At 42.5% G+C, this 24,771-nt stretch overlaps 1 protein-coding gene across 3 annotated transcripts in view; it reads right to left on the bottom strand.

Moving 5' to 3' along the window:
* Positions 1-6,266: 6,266 nt before the first annotated feature.
* zfhx3b (zinc finger homeobox 3b) overlaps positions 6,267-24,771 on the bottom strand; it is a 181,948-nt gene continuing 163,443 nt past the window's right edge. For 2 of the 3 annotated variants that reach the window (XM_088992505.1, XM_088992504.1), the window contains exons 7-11: positions 18,667-18,803; positions 17,967-18,167; positions 15,710-15,827; positions 9,991-15,447; positions 6,267-9,539 (exon numbers count right to left, since the gene is read on the bottom strand). In XM_088992505.1, coding sequence (XP_088848631.1) covers positions 7,795-9,539; positions 9,991-15,447; positions 15,710-15,827; positions 17,967-18,167; positions 18,667-18,803 — 7,658 coding nt within the window. In that variant the 3' untranslated portion in view covers positions 6,267-7,794. The remainder of the gene's footprint in view (positions 9,540-9,990; positions 15,448-15,709; positions 15,828-17,966; positions 18,168-18,666; positions 18,804-24,771) is intronic. The other variant, XM_088992506.1, reaches the window with a different exon arrangement.

Genomic DNA, 24,771 nt, shown 5'->3' on the forward strand with positions numbered 1-24,771 from the left:
TGGATTGCAGAGAGGACCTCTGTGAACTGACGAGGTTCATCAAGGGAGAGAACTGACTCTGGACTCTGGGATGGAGTCAAGAACAGATGGTACTTAGTTGATACTTGTTTGAGCAGGGAGTCAAAGTGCTCTGCCCAGCGCTCATGTATTAGCTGGTTGTCCGTCTGCAGATCTAACTGGAACAATGTGTTGTCTTTGTGGGCCATGTAGGGATTTTACAGCATCATAGAAGGTGTGTGTGTTGTTGTCTGCATGCCTCTGGATTTCTTGGGCCTTGCCGAGCCACCACTTGTTTTCCATAATCCTCAGCTGGTTCTGTGTTTCACCACGGATGGCCTTGTATTGAGAGAGGAGAAGTGGAGAGTGAGGGTTGGAGAGAAGTGTGGTATGGGCTTTGCGCTTGGCTTCCAGAAGCTCCTGTATGGCAGCTGAGCTGTTATCGAACCAGTCTTGGTGACATTTCCGAGTAAAGCCGATGGTCTCAGAGGCATCTTGATGAATTGCTTTCCCCAATTTTATCCCGAACTTCTATGATGCAGTTGAGTTTCTGCTCCATGTATGTTTACCTCTGCTGATACATTGTGTCATTTGCGCCGCAAAGACAAAAAATCATCTCATTTTCCGTACCGCTTATTCCTCATTAGGGTCGCGGGGGTTGCTGGAGCCTATCTCAGCTGTCTTCGGGCACGAGGCGGGGGACACCCTGAATTGGTTGCCAGCCAATCGCAGGGCACACAAAGACATACAACAGTCACTCTCACATGGATGGGAAATGGAATGGATTGGAATGTTGGTAGATCTTGAGGATAAGAAAGACTTACTGGTTTGTAAGTCCAGGGACCTGGAGGGGAATGACTGGAAACCTTTTGGTGGAAGGTATTTGGACTTAAAACTGTCTGAGGAAACCAGGGTGTTGACCGTATTAAGTCTGGGAATCCGATTTTGAAATCTTGGGTCTTATTGCTCCTTCCTATGGGTCTGAGCTTTTGTTAACGGCCAACCCTTTCCTTCCTTTCTTTTTTTCAAGGGATCGACTCCGGCTGGTTACCTTGAGTCAGCCAAGCCAAATTTGGCGTATAAGATTTTGAAATTCCACTTGTCTTTAGTTAAGCATCCTTGTAAGCATATTTTCTTGATCATTTGCTTTGATTTCTCTTTCGGTTTGTTTTTTAATCCTGGTTTCGAAATTTTTCCAAATCCGGAGTGAGGGAAAGACTTTTTTGGGGCATAGTTGCAGCGAAGGGAGTCTGTTGGCCTGGAATGAGGCGGAGCTTCTGGACTTGGCTGAAGGGAGTCCGTTGGGCGCAATGTGAACTTTCTGGTTTTCATGCGAGCTTTCCCTGAAAGGACAAGGAATGTTTTTCTTGGGGAAACGTCAGGGGTGTAAAGGGAAATGGTGTGAAAAGGGATGTTCTGAAGTTGAAGGGCTGGTATGCAGGTTTGAGGGTGCTTGCTGGGCTTTGCTGAGAGTACTATTCACTTGCAATTTTTTGTTGGTCCCGAAGAGTTCAATTTACCCCTGTGTTTCTTAGAAAACGGTGTGGCCGAAGTATTGGTATATGGAAAAGTCTTTCCCTGATGGCGTTGAAGCTGCTCGAAGCCGGTGAATGAGTGCTTGAGACTGGTTAATTCACCTTTGCGGTGAGCCAGATAAATCAACTTGATTCAGTTAATGCTCCTTAGTTTTCTTTTTACAGGGATTGATTAAAGACTTTGCAATGGCAACAGCAGTTTGTTAAAATTTTAATGCTTTAGCTTCCAAGTGACAGATTTTCCTTTTGCCTTTTGTGCAACCCTGTCTTTGCCCCTAATCAAGCTGGATCGTGGACCTTCCTTCTTCAAACCCCTTTTTCACTCCAACTCCATGTGCTTCAAGCCTTCCTTTGATTGTGCAAGCATCAATGCCCTGACTCACATTACAAGGCCGGTACCCATTGACCAATCAAGTTAAATATGAAGCGTGGAACACAGCCCGGTTAAGTTTGGAATGCATTAATGCTTTCTCGAAGTTTGATGGAACAATTTAGCTTCGGAGAAGGGATCAGTTGGACTCTTAATCGGGGAATGACACTGGGTTACAGTATTTAAGGGACCTCAGGTAATGCTCTTTACTTTTGGTTCTGGAGAGACTGTTTTTAACATTTTCACCTTTTAAATGGAAAGTCTTCTATATTTCGAAAGCCAAACACTTAATTGTGAAAACAGTTTAGGAGTTACCCTTTGGTGACTAACTGCACTTTAAAAAGAATTATTGGGTTAACCTTCCACTTTTTTGGGTAAATTTACATTGAACGGAAAGGGCAATCCGAAAAAATTTCGTAGAGTGACAAAAGAACCAAGAGATATTTAAAAAAGTTATTGAACATTGAACCAATTTGAGATTGTTAAGGTTTGATCCTTTTTTAAACCAACAATGAAAATTGGAGGTTCTAGGCCTGTTTACGAAAGAAAGTTAAAGTCCTTTGACTATTAAAAATTCAAAGAGCTATTAGAAAGGAATTTTACTTGTTTTTATTGAATTGATAAATTCTTTTCGATGGGGGAAATAAAGGGGTATCAAAGCATTTGGGCTTAATGAACAATACTTGTTAACCAGGAGAACCAAGTTAAAACCGTTAGTCAAGGCAAAATGCAAATGGAAAAACCAAATTGAAATATGTGAAAAAAACTGAATGGTTTCAATAAAACCTTTTTGGGACATATGAAAAACCAAGGGGAAAAAAGTTAATAAAACTACAAAAATGAACAGAAAGAGCCAAACAAATTGGTTAAAATTAATAATCAATTGGGAAAAAAAGGGCCAATAGAAGCTTAAAACGAAAACCCAATAAGTGGGATAGTGAAAAAGATGAAAAAAGAACAGACATTGGGATAAATGGATGATTGGTTAACCATGTTATTAAGCTTCCCATTGCGATCTGGATTTCCGTAATTCCATAAATAATTGTTTTAAGATTTGAAGTTCCACTCATTCTTGATAAAATTTGAATGGTTTAGTCTTCAACAGGCTACTTAGCGTTGAAATGGCATAAGGCATAAAGCCCATTTGGTCAAGGAAGGGAAAGACGGAGGAAGAATGAAAATTGTTCCCTTTGATGAGCAAAGGGTGGAAGGATTTCAGTCGGAAATAAGGTACCTGGGTTGATAAATTTAACGCAGCCAGATCTCTCTTCGGTTTTTGGAAGAACACTGGTTAATAAATTACACACATCCAGTGGAGCATTTTTGGATTTCTGAAGCAATTTTATTAATTACCAACCTGTACACTTTGAATGATGAGTTTCGCAACGTATCTTTGAGTGGAGTTTCGCTCTTACAGAACTTGTGGGTTACAGAAATGTGGTTCTTCGAAAGTTAGTGCCAAGTTGAAGCTCAAGGTTAAGATGAGTTCACAAGAACTCAAATTTAGTTGTCTAATATAAACCTCATGTGCACCCAATTCGTTATTTAAGTACCTTTTTCAATTTTTAATTGGGAGCAGGTTTTCAGATTTTTTAAGGCCTGTAAGGCCAGCCTGCGATGGATGGTTTTACGTGATTTAAATTCTGCTTTGAACGTCACCATTGTTTATCACGGAATGCGAAAACAATAAACAAAAGTTAAAGGGAAAGTTTCAGCACAAAACCTTTGCACCAATCAAACTACAAATTTCGGTGGGTGTTTTATATTACTTTAAATCAATAATTCCCTTACGGAATGACAATAAATCATTTGAAAGCCAAAACATTACAAACAATAAAAAATTGCACTACGAACGATCTACATTTTGAGTTGATTCATTGGAGCATTACTTTCAGTTGTAAGTGGTATTGTTGCGAGACACAGTCAGGGACATTGCGGTTCTGTTTGAGCATGGTCTTTTGTTGGAACCTGGCAGGGCCGTCATCAGTGTTTGAAGCGTCAGGTTGTGAACATTAGGTTAAGGGCAATGGTAACTGAGAAGGAACTGACCAGAGGGGGTGGGTGAGAACCCCGGGGGGGTACATGTTTAAAAAAGTGAGAAAGGAGAAGCTCCTCAGTTGTTCTAACCAGTTGTAAAAGATTTTACACCATTTAACATAGAACCTCATTTAATTAGATCCACTTGAACTTTCAAGAATACAACCAAAATTTAAATTGAAATTTAAGAATATAATTGAGGAAGTAATACAAATTGAAAAGTATTTACAAGTTTTTGGGAGTAATTTATGAAAGGGGTACTTAGACCAAAATTTTAGGGGGGTTTGAAGTGGGGGTCTGGGCCCTCAGGTGGGGAATTTGAACGTCTCTCGGGATGGAACGGAAGGGCCCAAAGCGGAGGAAAAGGTCCTTTTAAGGCTGGACGGCGAAATTCAACTGGAAGTGTTAAAGGGACCTTTGACAAAGCAGGAAGAAAACAATTCAGGGGGAAAAGCGAAGCCTTTTTCTACAACTAATTAGAAAGGGGTAAATAAAATTCCTTTGTTTGGGTGCAATCACCAAAACATTTTAAACGTAATTAAGAGGGAAAATTTCCCCTCAATTAACGTGAAGTTTTTTCCTAAAATTTCATTAATTGTTCAAAACACCCAAAATCATTGCTTTTTAATGCCGGTACCGTTTGGAATTTTGGCCTGAACTTAGAATCCTTTTGAAGATAAGTCACCAGGCTTATTGGCCGGTAACCTGTTCCCTTAGTGCCCTACATTCCAACCAGAGGATTTAAAAAAAGGCCGTAAATTGCTTGCAGGAGTAAATTAAAAAAAATAACTTAAAACCCTAAAAAGCCAAAAGAAAACATAAATTTGCCTTGAAGTACATATTGCCGTAACGCAAATGCAAATTAAGACCCTTCAGTTTGAAAAAAATGAGGAACATTGGAACTTAAAATTCCCGTAGCAAAAAAGAAATGGAGTGGCCAAAGGAATAATCCACTTAAACTCAGTTAAGCTATTTCCAGGGAATTCACTCAACCCTAAAGCCAAAACCGGGAAAAGGCCTGTTTTACCCCAACAAGCCATAAAAGAAATTGGCTGATTTGGCAGCCCAGAAGGGAATTGAACCAAGCTGGGGGGGTTGCTTTTGCGGGGACACTTACCAGGGGACCATTTGCCCCATAGATTCAGTGAACCAGGGACCTGTTAAACCCTTGGTAGTTTCCGGACAACCCTTAAACAGAAACCAAGCCCATTGGTTCCCAGCCATCCCATTTAAACACACCCCGCAACCGAAATTTAACAAAAAGGTCCCATTCACTGCCCCCCCATCCCTTTCCTTACCTCTTGGCTCCCAGATTCTTTCAATATTTGGTTTTTTGGAGCAAAAAGCTATTTAAGGTATTCTGATACCTTTAGAAAAGAATTAAGAGATAATTCGGAATATTAATTAACCAAATATAATTTTTGGTGATTAGACCTCATGGGAATTTGCATGCCATTGAATTTTGATTGGCTACTATTTGGACCACCAATTCAAGTAAAGGTGTCGTGGCTTTTTAACACAGACAATGAAATTTGAAAGTGTAGGGGCCTTGGTTAAAACCTGATTTTAAATTTTGGTTACAAACTTAAACGGATTCAACCTTGGGAACCACACTTGGACACAGGGCCCCCCAGGCTGGGAATTAACCGGCAACCACCAGGCACCCTTTTCCGAACCCCTGGTTTGGTCAACCCTTTCCATTTTACGAAACAATGATTTTTTGGGAAAAAGATCTAAGGTTTATACCGAAAGGACAATAAATTCAGCCGGAAAAAGAATACAAGGAACATTAAAAACCGAACAGGTGTTGCATTAGCAGGAGTACTTTAAGTGCCCTTGCCTGCAATTCCCATTTATATCCTTCGCAACGAAGAAGTAATTAAATGCGGTGTTACGGATTCATTTATATTATGGCAGAAGTTCAACCGTTTTATTTTAAGCAAGATCATTTAATTGGGAAAAATTGACAGCCATTTTGACACCCAACCTAAGAAAAATTCCTACGACCTCAAGAAAAGAAGTCTGAAATTTAATAAAAAGATTAACTTTTAAATAATCAGAAATTGACACAGAAGAATCAACACAAACAAGACCATAAAATATTTTTGTACATCAGGTTTCTTTATTAAAATACCAATTTATAACATGAATGGTATTTTTTTAGTTTTAAGGTTTTATGAAATTTATTTTGAAACCAACTTTCTTATTTTCATTAATTGTTTTTGGGAAAATTTTGCCTTTAAACTTCACCAATAGTCAAAAAAAGTAAAAGACCAAAACATTACAGGTGCATTTGAAAAATTACACAGTAAGGGTCGATGTTCATGTCAAAAAGCCACCTGTTTGCTTGCGAGGAAAGAAAATCGGCAACTCTGATGCGTAATTCTGTATCTTTCAAACTGTTGTTTTCTTTCCTTTAAAAATGGCAACAAATTATCAAGTATAAAGAAGCCTCTTTTCTCATCTTTATGCACCAATGGTGAAAGTGTTCAGTCTTTGGATTTTCTTTTCGTCTTAAAGCGTGAGAATTATTATTAGTATCCTTTTTTTCATTTTCATGAATGACAACAAAATTAAAAGCGTAGCCACACTACATGGACAAGAGAGGACCTGCATCGTATCTACAAATACAGGACAGCCAAGGGAAATAAGTGCGAAGATAAGAACACATAGAGTGCGAAAGGGGACTCAGACAGTAATAAGTGCACAAAGGTTTAAAAAACAAAAAGAAGTTTCAATGTTTCACTCACAACTTGTTCATCCAGTTGATGCAGTCCCAACTGAACCATACGTTTCAGTCAAATAATGCTTAAAGCGGTTTCCTCTTTGTCAGGGTGGGGTGGGAGTGGCGGGGAGTATATATTCGATGAAGGTTGTGAATAAGACAGAAATATAATTTGGATAACTTGCATGCCCATTATCTAATCTAATGATCAAGAAAAAAAATCAGATGAAGCGTCTTCAAGTTGGACAATACCGAGCTAATGTTTTTCAGGCTACCGTGTTGCGTCAATTCATTTCGAATCCACCAATCTAAATTATAACAAAAATGTTCAGAACTTTTCACAACTTTTAAACTCAAATTAGTTAAGGCCCATTCTTATGTCTGCAATAACTCTTTGCCTTGGTATGAAAGGATAACAATTCTCCCCCCAATTTAGTCCTTAGTTGAATGTTGCCAATTAACTGCCATTTTAATGCCCAGAAAAATACCTTATCAATTTCTGCTCTGATTAAAATATTGTGATGAATGAATAAATAAGGAAAGCTAGCATGTATAAATATGGATTTGTGTAACAGAAAAAAATATTTGTGGGTCATTGACCTGAGAATAAAATAGACAATACATTATTATTTTACTTTTGCAAGCCATTGGTATCTGAATGCTTAAATAGCAAGAACATGGACCGGACTATTCTCCCATACAGTACATACTGGCTTTTTGTGACTGTGCTATTAACTATAAATTATTACCAAACAAAAGGACATCTCGAATTAGAATTTTTTTAACATTTTTTTTGGAGTGGCCATTTGTCAACACTCCTTCGCATCAATCCTTCTCTTCTAATATATTATTTATATGCTTGTGTTTCAGTAAAAAAAAAAACAACAACAACAACAAAATACAATGGAAACCAGCATGTTGATATGGGAAAACAATCCACTAACAAAGTTTTTGGTTACAAGCTTTGGAATTGCAGTAAGTTTTTACATCTTTTTTCTGAAATTGGGTTGTATACCTTGAACGTATTTAACATTGCTGTTTTTTTCAGTTTTTTCCACTTATGTCTTTTATTCCATTTTTGTCTTTTTGTTTTATGTTTTTTTAAACACTGTCCATCACCGAAAGCTCTTTTACAATCTGATGGAGTCTGTTCCAACACTAGTGAGATTACTATTACAAGTACTACTGTCTTTGACAAAGCCAGGTTGTTGCGGCTCATCTGCCGTCCTGCCCAGTCTGTCTGCCGACTTCTGACTGCTGTCAGAGTCAGACTCGTCAGTAAAGACGTCTGTTGGTATTGAGGTCTGAACTCCTGAGGTGCTCAATGAACTTGAGGTAACCGTTGAGGGTGAGGACACAGGAGGAAACAGGGAGGAAGCGTAGGAGGGACTGGCATTGGGCTTGCCGACTAAAGCTTTGGAAAAAGGGGCCTGGGGCCAGGGTTTGCTGCCGGCTGTGGCGTTGAGCTGTGTATTGGAGGAGGAGGCGCAAAGAGGGGTGGACATGGCGGATGTTGGCATGGTGGCTGATGTCGTTGGCGGCGGAGTGGGACTGCTGATGGGATGAGTGGCGGTCTGCGAGGTAGATGTGTTAGGAGTGGGGAAGCAGGCTGAAGAGTGAGGTAATAAACTAGTAGCGTGCTCTTTGGCATTTCTGGCTGATCGCTTAATTGTTCGGTGTTTGTGCAAAGCTGATTCCAGATGTTGACTGAGCGCTTTTTCCCCATCTAACGTCATGTCACAAGCCAGGCAGTCATAGAGACTTTCAGCCCCTGCGCCTACACCACTGGGGACACGCAGCAACATCTCTTGCAGGTTTGCCCCAGACTGACCAAAAAAACAGTGAGACTTAAAGTGGGTAACAGCCGCTTCTTCCTTGGTGAAAATTGCCTGACACTTCCGGCATGCCAGCTTAGACTGCACCTTGGGGACGATGAACTGGTCTAGATGGGGTTCCGCCACTTTGCCGTCCAAATCATTCTGCTCGGCGCACACTTTATTACGAGTGGAGGTGTGTGTAGAGGTGCAAGGTGTGGTGGGAGATGCGCGGTGGTGGTTGCCCTTTTGCTCCTCTGTTTTCACCGAATCTTTGGCAGGTTCTTTACGATCTCCCAAGGATTTAGAAGGAGCTTGTGTTTGGCTTGCCTTGGGTTGTTGGATTTGCTGAAGCTGGCGCTGCTGCTGCTGTAGGGCTTCTTGCAGGCTCTGTTGATATTGCTGGTAATGTTGCAGTAGTGATCCCGGAGACAGGCCCATCAGTGCTTGTGACAATGCAGGGTTATAGGGGAAGAGACTTTCCATTCCATACATTGGTTGCAGGTACCCACCTTGCAGGGCGCCAGGGATCTGTGGGGTGTAGTATGGGGAAAAGCCAGGCATGAAGTAGGGCAGGAACTGGTTCGTGAGAAGAGCTGTCGGGTCTGAAGCCAAGGCAGCCTGGAGGGCTTGAAGCTGGGCAGGATCTACCACGTACTCCATCCCGGTTGTGGGCATGGAGGTGACGGGAACAGCTGGGTCTGGCTTTTCCTTCTTGGCGCTGGCAGCAGAAGTAGAAGGGGCAGGGGTGCTTCCGGTCGATGACGGAGTTGAGGATTTCTCTGTCTTCTCCTTGGGCTTTTCCTTCTCTCTTAACCTCTCAACGTCATGCTCCTTGGAGTGAGCATGCCGGTTGACGGACGGGGTGCTTGTGGAAGTGGAGTTGGATATTGAGGTGGGGCTCGAGTGAGAAACAGATGTGCTTGTCTGTGCCGGGCTTGATGTGGACAGGGATGATGAGGAGGGTGGCTTGTTGGGCAATCCAGATATGGGCAAACTTGGTGAGGGAACGCTAGCACCAGGGATGTTCAGCAGGTTTGAAGTTTTCGGAGGAGTTAAAGCTGCAATTCCGGAGTACAAAAAAACAAAATACAGAGCAACAGTCAGGGCATTAACTGACTCCCGTAAAGAATATCTCTGAGAAGATAAAAATCAGACACAAATTATTTGATACGAATTGTAACTCCTATATATGCATGTGTAATTTTGCCAGTCTGTCTTATCTATCCAGTACTTGAGCGAAAACCAAATAATTCCTTACCGTGTTTTGTAATTAGTTACACAAATAAGACTTGTTTGAGAACAATTAAATAGTGGATACACTGAATGGAGCATGCAGATTCTATAAATTGGTGTTACTGAATGTGAATATGAATGTAAATGTGTTCAATTTCAAACATGTTTTTGTGAAGCGTGTTTTTATTTTCAAATATGAATGTATATTCCAATGTATTATGACAAATAATGTAATTGTATTTCAAATTTCTATCATCACGTGTAATTGTGACTTACCTGAGTTAGATGAGTTAAAGCTAGACAGAGAGGGGCTTCCAACCCCTGGCAAAAGGACAGGTGGAATGCCTTGTAGATTGGAATAGGCTGATTGCAGATTTAGTGCTTGCATTGCAGGGTTATCAAATATTCCCTGTTGCTGCATGGCCTGCTGCTGTGCCAATCCTAAAACTTCATTAGCCTTCTTAATGCGGTCCATCTCTTGCTGAGCCATAAGTTGACGGACAGTGGCTGGGTCAAAGTATTCTTTTTCTTTGTCAATCTGACTGCCAATGGTATCCTTAACCTTGGAGATATGCTGCTGAGAGAAGATGTGATCTCGAACCGAGAGCCGGGCACTATACTTGACACCACACAAAGTGCATTCAGTCTTTGGCCCTTCGTAAGATGTCTGATTAATTCCAAAGTGCTTGGCCATGTTGAGCTTTGCCTTTTTTTCCTTGGCACGAGCATTCTGAAACCACACCTGAACCACTCTCTTTGGAAGTCCAATATCATTGCCAAGTACTTCACATTCCAACATGGTGGGAGTCCTGTAGTCATTAAAACAGGATTTTAGCACTTTAAGTTGGAGGTTTGTCATTTGCGTTCGGAAGCGCTTTTGACCGGGACGATCACCGCTGTCAATGCTTCTAGTGCCCGAAGCTCCCGGACTTGGCGAGCAAGGATCCGCCAGGCTGGATGTCTCACTGTGGTCAATTATATGTTCGTTTTCACAGTCCTTAGCATAATAGCTTGTAGCAGGGCTTACAAGCCCTGAGGACATCTGGTCATCATTTTCAAGGATGGGGACAGAGCACCCAGGCTTCGACAGGTACTCACTACTACTCTGGCTGTGTTTTGCATCAGCGCTGTCATTATCAGCATTAGCCTCATCACCCGTAGTTGTGTCTGTGATGGCTGTATTGACAGAGGAGCAGTCATCATTATCTAGTTTGTTTTGATCAAAGCTGAGGTTCACAGCAACCATGGCTGAATTATCAAAATCTTCCATTCCTTCAACTTTAATGGATGAAGGACTCAGAAGCGCCCTGGGAGATGAATCAATTCCTCTATTCACTGGCGACAAGGATGAGCTTTGTCCATCCATATTTGAAGATGCCATTTGGGAATAGCTTGATGTTTCCAAGACGTCCAACTTCATTTGGATCCCCTCATGGTCAGGTAGCATACCAGAGAGTGTTAGATTATAGCCAGCCCGTTTGGCCTCGTGCCAATGACGAGAGCGGATGTGTGCCTCCAGGGCAGTTTTTGCTTTAAAAAGAGCTCTGCAAAAGGGGCATCTCCGATGAGCTTGAGCTGGCCCCACTGCTCTGAACTGGCCTTTCCTCTCCCTTGCTCTTGTATTTTGAAACCAGACTTGCACAACTCTCTTCTTCAGCCCGACTTCATGTGCAATGTGGTCAAGCATTTTACGTGTTGGATTGGAATCCAATAGGTACTTCTGATAGAGAATCTCTAGCTGCTCAGGTGTAATGGTGGTTCGAAGCCGCTTGTCCCTATGTGGCTCTTCACTGTTTGTGCTGTCATTCTCTCCTGGGCTAGTTCCAGCTTTCTCCTCCAGCTTCCTTTTCAGAGAGTTCATTGTGGATGTGGGGGTGGATGGAGAAGTGGCAGAGCTGCTGGGGATCTGGGGCATCGTCCCAGAAAGTAACTGACCTGCCAGGAGGGGATTGCTCGGGTCAAATAGCATGAACGGCATGTCAATTGAGCGGTCAATGAATTGTGGGTGGATGAACTGATTCTGCACAGAGAGGAAGTGTAATTGCTGGTGCTCCTGCCAGTGCTCAAAGGAGGGGAAGGCGATTTTGCACTGATCACACTGATATGGAATGATCTGCTGTGCCATTTGTGGTGGAGCCGAACTCATGTGGGGGTTGTGGCTCAAGTGAGAGCTTTGGGAGGAGGCCTGGCTTGTCTGGGAAGCTGATGGAACACACTGCAGTTGCTGTTGGGTGAAGGAAGAAGATGAGTGTTTGTTGGACTTGGACATAGGTTGGATATTCTCTTCTCTCGAATGTCTGTGCTTTTGTGACTCCGATTGGGGTTGGGGTACATTTTCCTGCTTAATAGAGGTCTTGCTTGGGGGATCAGCGGGAATGTCTGGTAACTCTTTTGACTTTTCCTCATAGAGGTTTGAGGTGGTTGCTGGTGATGCCTCCTCCTTCTCGACTGAAGGGGGGTGTGAGAATGCTGAAGTTGTCGGTGGAAGTGGGCAAAGACTTGAAGAGGAGGGCATTGGGGTGTGGCAGGAGGAACCAGAGGGAGTATAACATTCATTAGAAAGATCAGTTGAATCCTCATTGTGGCTGTCATACTGTCCATCCTCATCCTCGTCTTTGTAGCACAACTTCTTTTGATGTTTTATGAGGTCAAATATTCTCTGGAAAACCAAGTTGCATTTTTTACACTGGTAGTTCAGATTTGAGGTGCGAATATACCGATCGTTGGAGAGTTCCCGTCTCTCGCCATCTTTCCCACCATCAGCTTGGTTCTCATAATTCTTTCTTGCCTTTTGGCGAGCATTTTGGAACCAAACAACAATGACACGAGTGGGGAGGCTGAGAAGGTTGGAAAGCTGTTCAAACTCATCATCCTTCGGATAAGCATTGGCATCAAAAAAATCTTGTAAGATTCTCAACTGGTAGTCTGTGAACCTAGTTCTAGAAGACCTCTTACTTCCATAAAAGTCTTGCTTTTGTGGTTCAGGGGAAGGTGGTTTAGAGTCAATTTTAGTATCATCAAGTGTTGTGGTTGGAGGGTTATTGAAGTTGTACGGCGAGTCTTTGTTGCGTTGTCTCTCTTTGAAAAGAGTGTTTCTGAACCAGTGCTTAATAACCTTTTGTTGCAGTCCTGATTTATCAGCCATCTCTTTAATCTGATCTTCATTGGGCGAATTGTTTATATCAAAGTACTGTCGCAGGACCCGAAGCTGGTCATCTGTGATCCGTGTCCGTGGCCTCTTGTTCTGTTGCTGCTGCAGCATGGCCGGGGTGAGCTGTTGTTGGTAGAGCTGGGCCAAGTCTGAGGCGAGGCTTGGCTCAATAGAGGGTAACTGCGGAGTCAGCTGGCCGGGCAAAGACTGGAGCGACAGGGGTTGCATCATTAGTGGAGAAAAGATTGGCAGATCCATTGGCATGGAAATTTGTGGCATTGGAACTGGAGGCTGTGGTGTAGGTACAGTTGGAGGTGTGAGTGAGGCTGCAGACACAGGAATGTTTGGTGTAGGAGCTCTTTGGGGCGGAGCGGGTGGGGGAGGAGGTGGAGGGGCTGGGGCAGCCTCTGGTGTAGGAGGTCTCAGTGGATACAGTTTATCATAATTCTCTCTGTATTCTTTGGCAAATCTCTCAAGGGATCGGAATGGGAAGAAAGCCTGGTGGATATGCTCCTGGTGACTCTTTAGAATGAGTATATTTGAAAAGAGCTTGCCACAGGCCTCACATTCCAGTTTCTCCAGTCCCTCAATGGGATCAACCACTCTTGTGATCCCACCTGGTCCACTTGATCCTGTCAGCCCAGTACCCCTTTTCTGGGCCTTTTGTTTATTTTCATTATACTGAATGACTAACTCGAACCCAAAATTCTCCAGCAAGGCTTTGGTTGCATTTCCACGTGCATCCGAAGCAATCCTTGGCGGAAGTAAGCCGGAGTCATGATTAATACTAGTTGATATGTGTTGATTGTCCCTCCTTTCCTTTAGTTTGTCCATCGCGTCTTTGTTTACATCCTCGGTTTTTTCAGTTGCATCTTTGTCTTTTTGAATATCTTTCTCATTTTGCAAAGAGGGAGGCTTCTGCTTTTTTTCAACCTGCTGGTGGAAAGAAACACTATGTTGCAGCAACGCCATCTGTCCGTGTGCCTGTGAGTGAGGCGGCAGCGATTGTTGCTGCTGTTGAGCTTGCTGCTGAAGGTGGTGATGCATCAGTTGCTGCTGCAAGCAACTCTGCTGGGCTGAATTCTTGAGATCTTCGAGCAGCGAAGAGTTGGTTGCTCCTGTTAGGCCAAGTGCTGAATTACTGATGTTAATCTCTGGGTTTATCTGAAATTCGGCTCCTGGGATGTAGAAAGGAAAGAGTAACTGTTGTTGCTGTAAGGGAAGAAGTGCATCAGTTGTCATGGGGAAGTGCTGAAGAAGTGCTGGGTTAAAGAGCTGGGATTGTAGAAGGGCAGCCTGCTGCTGGAGCTCTTGTTGAAGCTGAGCTTGGGCTTGCACGTGAGCTAATTGCTGTTGTTGCTGAAGCTGTTGTCCCCGTGAAGAGAGCATATCGGCATATTTAGCCTTTTTTACCTCATTGTTCTCTGATGGTGAGGAACGGCTGCTAAGTGAGCTGCTAGTTTCATGGCTATGACTCTGGGAAACGTGGTTTCCTCCTAGAATATTCTGAGCGGTTTGAGTGCCGGAAGTGCCATGGTTGGTTGAGTTTGTTGTTGCGTTGCTTGCTGGGCCTGGACTTGACGTTGAAGTGCTGACGATCGTACCTCCCCCACTGCCACCAGTAACACTGGCAGAGCTTGTTATCCCTCCCGCAGCTTCAAGTTTAGCTGCCCTTGCTTTTGTTTGGTGTAGAACAGAGCGCATGTGGATCTCCAAAGTCGAACTCTGGCTATATGCCACATTACAAGTGCTACACTTGAATGGTTTGTTGTCAGGGCTGCTCGTAGGCTCTGGCTGACCAGTGGTAGATTCCTGAAGAGCTCTCTTCACCTTGTGCAGGTGGGAGACAGAGTTGTAGTGAACCAACAGAATATTCTTCTGTGTGAATGACTCTTTGCAGACGGTGCACTTGAATGGACGAGATGGATCTAAGAATTTTTCCATCGTAAAGTTGGGACCTTTTCTGAATGGCAAAGCACGCTTTGGTTCAGATCCAGAATCTTCCATCAGTGAGCCAGAGTCACTGCCTGTCGGGCTTTGCTTTTCTTCTGTGTCACTATCATCCCCTTCTTTGTCATCTTCTCCCAGACCTCCATGTTCTTCACCAAGGCCTGGATCACCCATGACCATAATGTCACCGTTCATCAATAAGCCTCCATACAGCTGCTGGATATCAGCTTCACTAAGCTCCAGGTGGCTAGTTTCCAAATGCTTCTTCAATGCTTGTAGCGTCCTGAAGCTCCGCTGGCAGAGACAGCACATGGTCGCTGCTCGGATTACATGATACTGGGAATGCAGTTGTAGCTTCTCCACAGTCTTGAAGGCCAAACTGCACTGGTTACAACGATACTTGTAGACGTGGCGATCAGAAACAGGTAACTGAGGCCTTTTGTTGTGAACTTCATTGAAGTGCATCTGGAGAGAGTTGGATGATTTGAACACTTGATTACAGCCTTTTTTCCAGCAGAGAAATCCAGTCGCATCATCTTTATCGGTTTGCTGATCTTCTTGAGGTGACTTGCTAGCCTCAACTATTTCTGGAGGAAGTGAAACGCCCTTCTCCGGATCAGCATCTAAAGCATCTGTGGAGAAAATGAGTATTGAGACATGTCAAGCGCTAGTTTCCTCTACATATTTGTGTACAGTTAAACTTGCAAGCATATAAAATGTGATTTCAATTGTTCTTCTTAGAAATCCTTCGAAACAAACGAACACATTTTCTTGGGTGACAAATCCAGACACTGACGAAGGCGGAAGTATACGCCGAAACATGTAAGGTAATTGAACAACTAAAAAAGCCACTGTCTGTAAGAAAAGAATATGTTTAAATTAAATTAAACTGACCAGCTTGTTTTTGGGTATCTTCATCATTGGCAACAGCATGAGAGGGGTTCTGAGGCTCTTTTTTTGAACCAGGAACAGGTATGAACATGCTTGCAGGTAAGACATCGGTCGCTGTCACCTGGGAGTGAAGAAAAAAATACAAAGTCAGCATTTTAGAAAACACGTCTAGTAAACATCACTAAGAATCAGCATATTGAAATTGATCATTTCTTTGTCTCGTTTTGGTTTGGTATAATACAGGCGCAAATCAAAAACAAAGCAGAATGAAATGAGACAACTACTTCATTAGGCCATTGGACGAAAAGGCAAAGTATCCCAAGGTCACTTTTGGGCCATCTAATTGGCAAACATAGTTCAAAATGGCTATCATCCAGCTAGACCGAGAATTAATGAAGCTCATTTTCATTGCTGCAGCCTTACACAGACTGATAATGAAGCACAGAGCGAGAGGGATGGCTGGGGGATATAAAGGGGATATAAAGAACTGTTTGTAAATTGTTTGCTCTTACACAAAAACGTTTTGTTTAATTAGGGAACTCATATATGATTAAGAAAACCGCAGTACCAGAAGCAAAATAGCTGAGGGGTATAATTAAACATCTGCACCAATTATGTGATGATGAACTAGAATGAGGCTTCAATTAAAATCCTGTGTTAAAACATTGAAAACACCCATGTGGGGGAATAAAAGTGAATAAAAGAAAGCCTTGACAAATGGCACGAAAGACTTTGGATCAACAGAACTAAAGTAGGATGATTGAGATGTGAAGACAATGGGATGAAAAAAAAAAACAGAACGGTAGGCCAGAACATATCGATATTCATGCTTGGCAAGAAATAAGTTACCCATTTCAGAATTAATTATGCTCCTCTCCTTGGATGAGTGTAAAGGATAAAGCACTTTTCCATCTGCATTCACTAGTTATAAAAATGTGTTGGCTTTAATGTGTCTCCTATTACGGGTCTTCTGTCATGCTACTCTGGAGTACTTCAGTACATTACAACCTCTATAAAAGAAATAAATATTGCAGTCTACCATACTAATGTGCTTGCCATTTACTTTCGAGATGGGGGGGGGGATGAAGACTAACAGGCGGTAGATAGAGCAATGTTTGATTATCCGGCCCACTATTGAGCCGTACAAGATAGAACAGAACAACGATTTGCTCAGTGATTTACAAGAAAACGGGGCAAATAAAATTGTATTCCCCTTTTGATGAGCATTATAGGAAGTAGGGAGAGGACTTTCAGTCGAGAACAATGCAGCAGTACACTGCGGTTGATATAAATCTAACGACAGGCCTCAGTATGCTCTCCTTCTGTTTGTTTCTGGAAGCAAGCTCACTGGTTAATTAATTACACAATCATACCGGAGTGGAGCATTTTGGACAGTTCTGATGGATTTGGTGACTGAAAGCCAACAGTAGTAACTTCTGATGATGAAAAGGTTTCGTCATCTGTACTTCTTTGAAGGTGTCGGACGTTTCGCTTCTTATCCAAGAAACTTGGTGGGGTCTTCTGTGCTGGAGTGCTGTTGTCTGCCTCGAAGCGGGCGAAGAAGACATTCAGCTGGTTCAGCAGAGTGGTAGAGTTCTCAAATTTTATATTACTGATATAACGTAGTTGCACAAGTGTGCACACAGTCATATCTCAGATAGTGTTCAGAGTTAGCCAATCACATTTCATTCAAACTCATGTTATATTGGAGTCAGCACATGTCTTTCAGCATTTAAAGTGCCTCTGATGAATACCAAACCCTGTTCAGATGTTCTAGTAGGTTTTACCTGTTTTTATTTTTTATTTTAATTCGAGCAGATGCCAAAGGGGTCTCATGCCATTGTTGGGTATATGGAACTGGTCTCTGTTTTAAGGCCTCAGTGACAGCTACCTTCATGTTTTACAATGCGTAAAGGTGTTGCACATGCATCACTCATACCTTTTGCAATCATGTCAGAAAACAACAAACAAACCTTAATTTCATTACAAACCAGGTTATGGGCTGATGAAACATAGCTTGAAGCACACAAACGTTATGCAGCTCATCAACAAAACCTGACATTTGAACTGGAGTTGCGGGAGGGGGGCTGATTTTTTTTTATATATCTACTGTACTAAATCATATTAATTTCCCTTGCCACTGGATGATGACAATAAATCACTTTGAAAAGCCAAAGCGCAAACATAACAAATAACAAATTGCTAGCTTAGAACCATCGAATTTTGGGAGAACTGATTCACGATGAGGTCATTGACTCACTGTGGTGATGAGCTTGTCAACACAGTCTGGCGAGACACTGTGCAGGTGTGTGAGGTGGAATTGCAAGTGGATCTTGTTGTTGAGCATGTCCTGGCACAGCGGGCAGCGTAACATCGGCTGGACAGAGTGCTGCGTCATCACGTGCATTCTGAGACGGTTCAAGTCTGTGTTGGTGAACTTGCAGTAAGGGCACTGGTACATCTGAGTGAAAGTAGATAGAGAAGCAGACGAGAGGGGTGGGGGTGAATACATGTAGGGTTAATAGGGTGAAATGGCTTTGTGAGAGAAGAGAAGCTGCAGATGAGGAGGGTGGGGTGAGGCAAGCCTTTCCTCAAGCAACCAGATTCCTCTAATCACAGACAAGTGTGTAATAGTGAGAACCACTCACTCTTGGCACCCACTTCAGAGTGCTCTCATCTGTCAAATACCTTATTGATTTTCCACCTTGTACACATTTAGCAATGCAATTGCGGCTGAGAGGCTAAAATAATTTTGAGGAGAGTTGAAAAGAAAGTACCGAATACTATGAACTTGAATGGCAAGTTGAATACAAAATTCACCCAAAGTAGTTCTCCTATTGACTGGAGATATGGTTTGAAGCTGATAATGAGGGCTTACTAATTAGAGACCAAAAAGGGATGGTCTTCTATGAAAGCGCGTGCATGGGTGCACCTCAAGTTGTGTGATTTGTGGAGCTCACCTGGTCCCCAGCTCGCTTTTCAGCTGCCCGGGGACGTTTTGAGGACAGTGGGCTCTCAGAAGTCTCCGACTGTGACGAGGGCCTTTTGCTTGGGATCGGGGAATCTGACTGGTGCTGTTCTGAATGGCTGGACACTGCTGAGCAGACACACATGCAAGGAAGGATAAAGAGGAGACGTCAGGATGAGTTGAAGGCAAGGCAGCACGAGACAGATCAATCAATATCAGTGAGGGTAAATAGTTAAAGGGCCGTCTTTTGTAAATGGACCATATCTACATTTAGTGGGAAATGGGCAGCATATCAAAACATTTAATTCTTCTTTCATGCTGTTTCTAACACCAGAGCCAGAGAAAACATCATCTACAACTGTTAGTTTACCACAGGGTGCAGTTTTAGGTTTCACCTCATCTCATATTTTCAGTTCAAGTGAATCTTTCAAAGAGAGACAAAGTACATAAACATTGCCGCTTCAATTCACATCCACGTAGGAGCTCTTTGCTTTGTTTTGAGAAATTCTGCGCATGTAGTCTTGTTATGGCAATAGTTTAACAGCCTGCAATAAGTAGAACATCTCTTTTTTTGCCAAGGTAAACCCAAGCCTTTGACTTCAGTGGCCTGTAACATTGCCAGAAAACCCACCGTGTTGTGTTACTGATTACTCATCAGAAATGTATGCTGTGCCGGTACAATGTTTGTCTTACACGCGCATGGTGAGTAAAAAGCCTTAGCACACGATAAAATCATATGACCATTCACTATTATCTCATGAGTCGTACCTTAAAGAAAAAAGAAAAACATATATAAATCTGAATCTGCTCACGGAAAGCAACAGTTAAATTTGCCTATGGAATGTAACATATATTGCGGCGTAAACGACAACAATGCAAATTGAAAGACCCAACTTCACGTTTGAAGAGAAAAGTCTCGCACGTGAACAGGTGTGGACACTTTAAAACTCCTCTCCGTAGCAAAAAAAGAGAACATGGAAGTGGCACAAAGGGAATAATCACACTTAAACGCTCAGTTAAGCTGGAGTTTCCTCAGGACCTGAATTCACTCAAAGCCAGCATGAGGAGAGCCACAAATTCACGGTGGAACATACGGACCTGCCTTTCTACCCACTAACAAGCCCATAAAGAGTTAAAATTGGCCTGATTTGTGCAGTCCCAGAAGGGCAAATTGAGAACAGAGGGCAATGGTAGGGTGGGGTGGTTTGGCAGGGGGTCAGGTTAAGCGGGGCTGACCACGCTCTCGCTCCAGACATTAAAATGTCACCTCCAATCAGGAAGAGTTGAGCTGATTACCCAGTGGGGAACCTGGCTTTGGACAACGCCGCCTTCTAGATCTCCCAGAGACACCGGGATCAGTCACCAAGGCCCCACTTGGGTCCAGTCACAGCCAATCCCATTAAACACATCCGCCGCAAAACAAGAAGAATGTTAAACAAAAGGAGGCTCCCATTCTTGACAGTGACCACCCACTCAGTCATGACCCCGTACTTGCCAAATCCTCATCAACACTACTTTGGCTCCCTCCATCTTGTGTGGTCACAGCAAGGTCAGATGCGATTGGTTTATTAGTCAGCATTATTTATTGATAGAAATAACCAATTCCTGTACTGGAGCCTTGTAAAAGGGGATATCTGGATATTTTCCTTAATTCCGATGATCAAATTCATGGCTAATTATTTTTGACGATTGATTAATTTCTCGGTGAATAATGCATGAAACCTCATAGTAACTTTTTGGTATTGGCATCCTGAATGGGCGAAATTTGGTACATGCCCATATTCAGTCCACACTCAATGTTTGAGTGTGGGTCTTCAGACTTTTGCGGACACCACAGCACCAAGTGACAATTTGCAAGTACAGGTGAATACAGTGGGGCCTTGGTTTACAAACACATTGATTTATGAAATTTTCGGTTTACAAACGTTACATTTATGAAAATTCAACCTTGGATTTCGCACTACTTTTCGGGATACACACGGAGCGCCGCCCCACCACGGCTGGTGGAGTAATCTTCGGCGGAAGAACACCAAGGCACTTGACCGACCAGCGCCCCAGCCGGCCTACCTTTCCACACCCCCTTTCTCTTGAGTGCATACGTTGATCGTCTCCAATGATTTTTTTTACAGATACTTTTGCTGTTATGGGACCAAAAAAGACCCTACCACAGGCTCGTGTTCAGCCGAAGAAGACAAAAAAAAATTACAGTCGAGGAGAAGAAGGAGATCATTGAAAAACACGAACGAGGTGTGCGTTTGTCTGATTTAGCAGCGCAGTACGGATATGCTAAGTGCACCATTGCCATGCTAATTCCACCATATGCCATCCTTCGCAACAGAGAAGCTATTAAAGGTGCGTGTGTTGCACGGCAAATTCATTCTGATATCGTCATGCGACAACCTGGAAGTTCACCGTTTATTGATGATTTTAAAGCGAGCGACGGATCATTACTCATCATGGTGAGGCAGCCAGTTCTGACAGTTAAGCTGCCGAAGCCTACAAGAGATCATTCCTCGAAATCGTGAAAGAAGAATGCTACGTACCTCAGCAAGTATTTAATGAAGATGAGACTGACCTTTTTTGGAAAAAGATGCCTAACAGGACTTTCATGACACAGGAAGAGAAGTCTGAACCCCATTACATCAAGCCATCAACGACCATCACAAAGGTAAATAAAATGACTTTATTGTACAGTGCAGTGTATTTCTTTCATTACAATACAATAGCACATTTATTATACATAGAATATGGTATATTGTTTGTAGTTTTAAGGCTTATTTAGTTGAAAATTATATTTAATGAAGACCTGGGAACGGATTATTCTCATTTTAATGGTTTCCTATGGGAAATTATTTTTTGGGATACACACTTTTCGCCTTAAACACTATGTCTGGGAACCAATTAAGTTCGTAAGCCAAGGCCCCACTGTACAAAGTATGTGCTCCATTATTAAATATACATTCACACTGTTTGGGTGCTATCTGAATTTGAAATTGAACACGAGAAGTACAAACAAGCATGACCAGGACGTAGACACGATGTGTCTGGTCACAGTCATTTGAGGCACCATAAAATGTGGTCAGTTACTTTTCTTTTAGGATTCCTCCAGCTCAATGCCATCACCAGCACCGTGACTAACACCCCACTTACTCTTTGGATTCTGCTTGTCTCTGTCGAGGGGAGGAGGAAAATAAATGACCGTCAAAATGGACAAAATAGGTCGATGAAAACAGCCGAATATCAGTATCCGGGTGGTGTTAGACACGCATATCTACTGTACAATGTGAACAGGTGGTCACAAACAATAACCGCAACATTGATACCAGATAGTGAATTGTGCTGCTTACGAGTGTTGACAAGAGGGAGGCAGAAGGAGACTGGGCTTAGTGACACATGCTGCCCACGAGTGGTGAAAATATGTCCTGGTAAAAAATATTTACGCATTACAAATCCATCCATTCATCCATTTTCCATACCGCTTATTCCTCATTAGGATCGCGGGGGGTGCTGGAGCCTATCTCAGCTGTCTTTGGGCATGAGGCGGGGGACACCCTGAATTGGTTGCCAGCCAATCGCAGGTCACACAAAGACGAACAACAGTCACTCTCACACTCACACCTAAGGACAATTTGGAGTGGTCAATCTGCCTGCCATTTTTTGGAGTGTGGGAGCAAACCGGAGGACCCGGAGAAAACCAACACGGATCCGCAAACTCCACACAGGGAGGCTGGCATTACAAGTCTTTTTTTTTTTCATTTAATTTAGAACTAGCGGTGATCTTGAATATGTACAGTTAGTACTATAATGCGTGGCCATGACATGCATCATCTTTTTGGACACAAAATGAGCATTTTCTGTAGACCTCTCCTGAAACATTGACAATGTGTGGCACCTGATTTGAAAGTACAAATATCACAATGACAATAGCATCAATTGGACTATTAAGAATTCATGTCACTTTTCTCCCCATCGACGCCACGTGTTTGTGCTGTTGAGTCCCGTGAGCGAACTGGACATTGGCACCTCGTGTCACCTTTCATGTCTCTGCAGAGTAACGTTTGGGCAGCATGAGCAGTGTAGAGCACATTGCATGGAGTTGTTGCATGTTTTCTGTCCCAAGTACTGTAACCACTACATACGAAGCAAGAAATGACTTAAAGGACAACCGACGTCACTTTTTTGTTTTTTAACTGACACCAGAAAAACGTTTTCTAGCATCTAAAGTACCCAAAACATGCAGTATGATATTTTTAGTCAAAAGCAAAACACCAATAAAAATGACACAAAGTGTCCAAAATCTGCAAAAAATTGAGCTGCGAATTGGGCATTTTCAGAAAGTCCCGCCCCCCTTACGTGACGTCACGCCAAGACGTCTTGCATTGCTTGTGAATCAAAACAATGGCTTCAGATTCGGAGAATATGCTTTCTTGTTACACATCCACTTATGAATATGATTCAAATAGTCCTGATGAGCAAAGCATACATGATTGCAATCGATTAAAAGAATTTATTTGGGCCATTTTGAGGCAAACGGGCGGGTGGGAATGTCTCACCCAAGAAGAGGCAGAACAATGGCGACCAGCTCCGGTGAGGAATGAATCAGCTTGTTTCCACAGGCTGATACTATCTTTGCATGGAGTTTGCCTCCCTCTGCTGGAGGCTTTTGGGTGTAAGACATGGTTTAAAAAAAAAAAACAGTACAGCAAAATACATTGACGTGATGGAAAGACGCTACAATGTGTCTTTTTTACGGCGAGGAGGCGGTCCTTTTCTGACGTCACGTACGGACTCGTCACCAACTCAAAAACAAGACTTCCTGAATGTTCAGCGCGAGTCTTAAAACGTAAAATATAGCTATATGCGGTGGAATCTTATTAAAATACGCTCAGTAGAAGTCATTTGAAGCCATTTTGCAAATTATGAACACAACTTGTCCGGAGACGTCGGTTGTCCTTTAAGCTACATTATTTAATTTTATGAATGCAAGTACGGCTGCAAAGCAAACAACGCACGTGGGCACATATGAGAAAATATTGTTCGACTATCCGCTAGAAAAATGTTTGGATGGAAAAAACATATCATTGCTTTATGTCTATTTTACAGCAATTGTCTCTGGGTACGTACACATAAGACATTAAATTGGCTCAGACCTGGACCATGCTGACTGGTGATAGGCGTTCTAAACCTTTCTTGGTCATTAATACTGAGATGAATGAACCCTCAGAATGACACAAGCTCTTCCCTATTCACAATTTTCCAACAATACATAAATGTTCAAAATTTCTATCCATTTATTTTTTTTTCCATCTTTGTGTTTGTGCTGCTGCCCAGACCATTAAAGGGTCTAATTATCGACTGAAAATATAAAATGGAAATGAAGAATGGATAGTTAAACCGTAAAATTGAAATCCTTTCCTGTATAACAGTTCTTTCATTCAAACAAAATGACACACTTTATGGTTAAACCAAGGGCGACTTGTGCATGATGATGGTAACACAGTGGGCATTATGACACGAATCGTAGCTATTAATTAACAGGATTGTTTTTCATCAGGCTGACTGGAAAACAGGATGACATGGTGTTCACCGTTATAGGACACACAGCTGGAGCTCGGCCATTAGACAACCTGCTCTACAACTCGTAAACAGCCATCTTTCAGGGGCTTGGCCAACAACAAGGACAATTTACGGCCTATTATTTTCAAAGACAAAGGGAATTTGAATTTGAAGGATGACAAGCATCCAGTGGATGTTTTATGTCAACATTTTATTTGGCTGTGTCTACTGATTTCTCATACAACTTTTACTTTAACTCCAATCACAAGGTAGAGGTGCCAAAAAGAAAATTAGTTTCGTGATTTGATAGTAACCATAAGTAGGTAAACAACGCTTATTTGTTTGTCGTTAAATGCAAAACAAAGTCGAATATTTGCCTTCTGCTGAATGAGCAAAGAACGCGATGTCTCAACGGTGCGTCTAAGGGATGTTAATCGGCATCTTCATTATTCTGCCGACATGCAGCCTCTACACAGCAGCTGATGTGTTCCTTCAGAATCCCACCTGGGCACACAAAGAGTGCAGTGCAGTGCGCAGAATG

The sequence above is a fragment of the Hippocampus bargibanti genome, linkage group LG03 (assembly GCF_051943395.1).
Source record: "Hippocampus bargibanti isolate YZ-2025 linkage group LG03, ASM5194339v1, whole genome shotgun sequence".
Classification (NCBI taxonomy): domain Eukaryota; kingdom Metazoa; phylum Chordata; class Actinopteri; order Syngnathiformes; family Syngnathidae; genus Hippocampus; species Hippocampus bargibanti.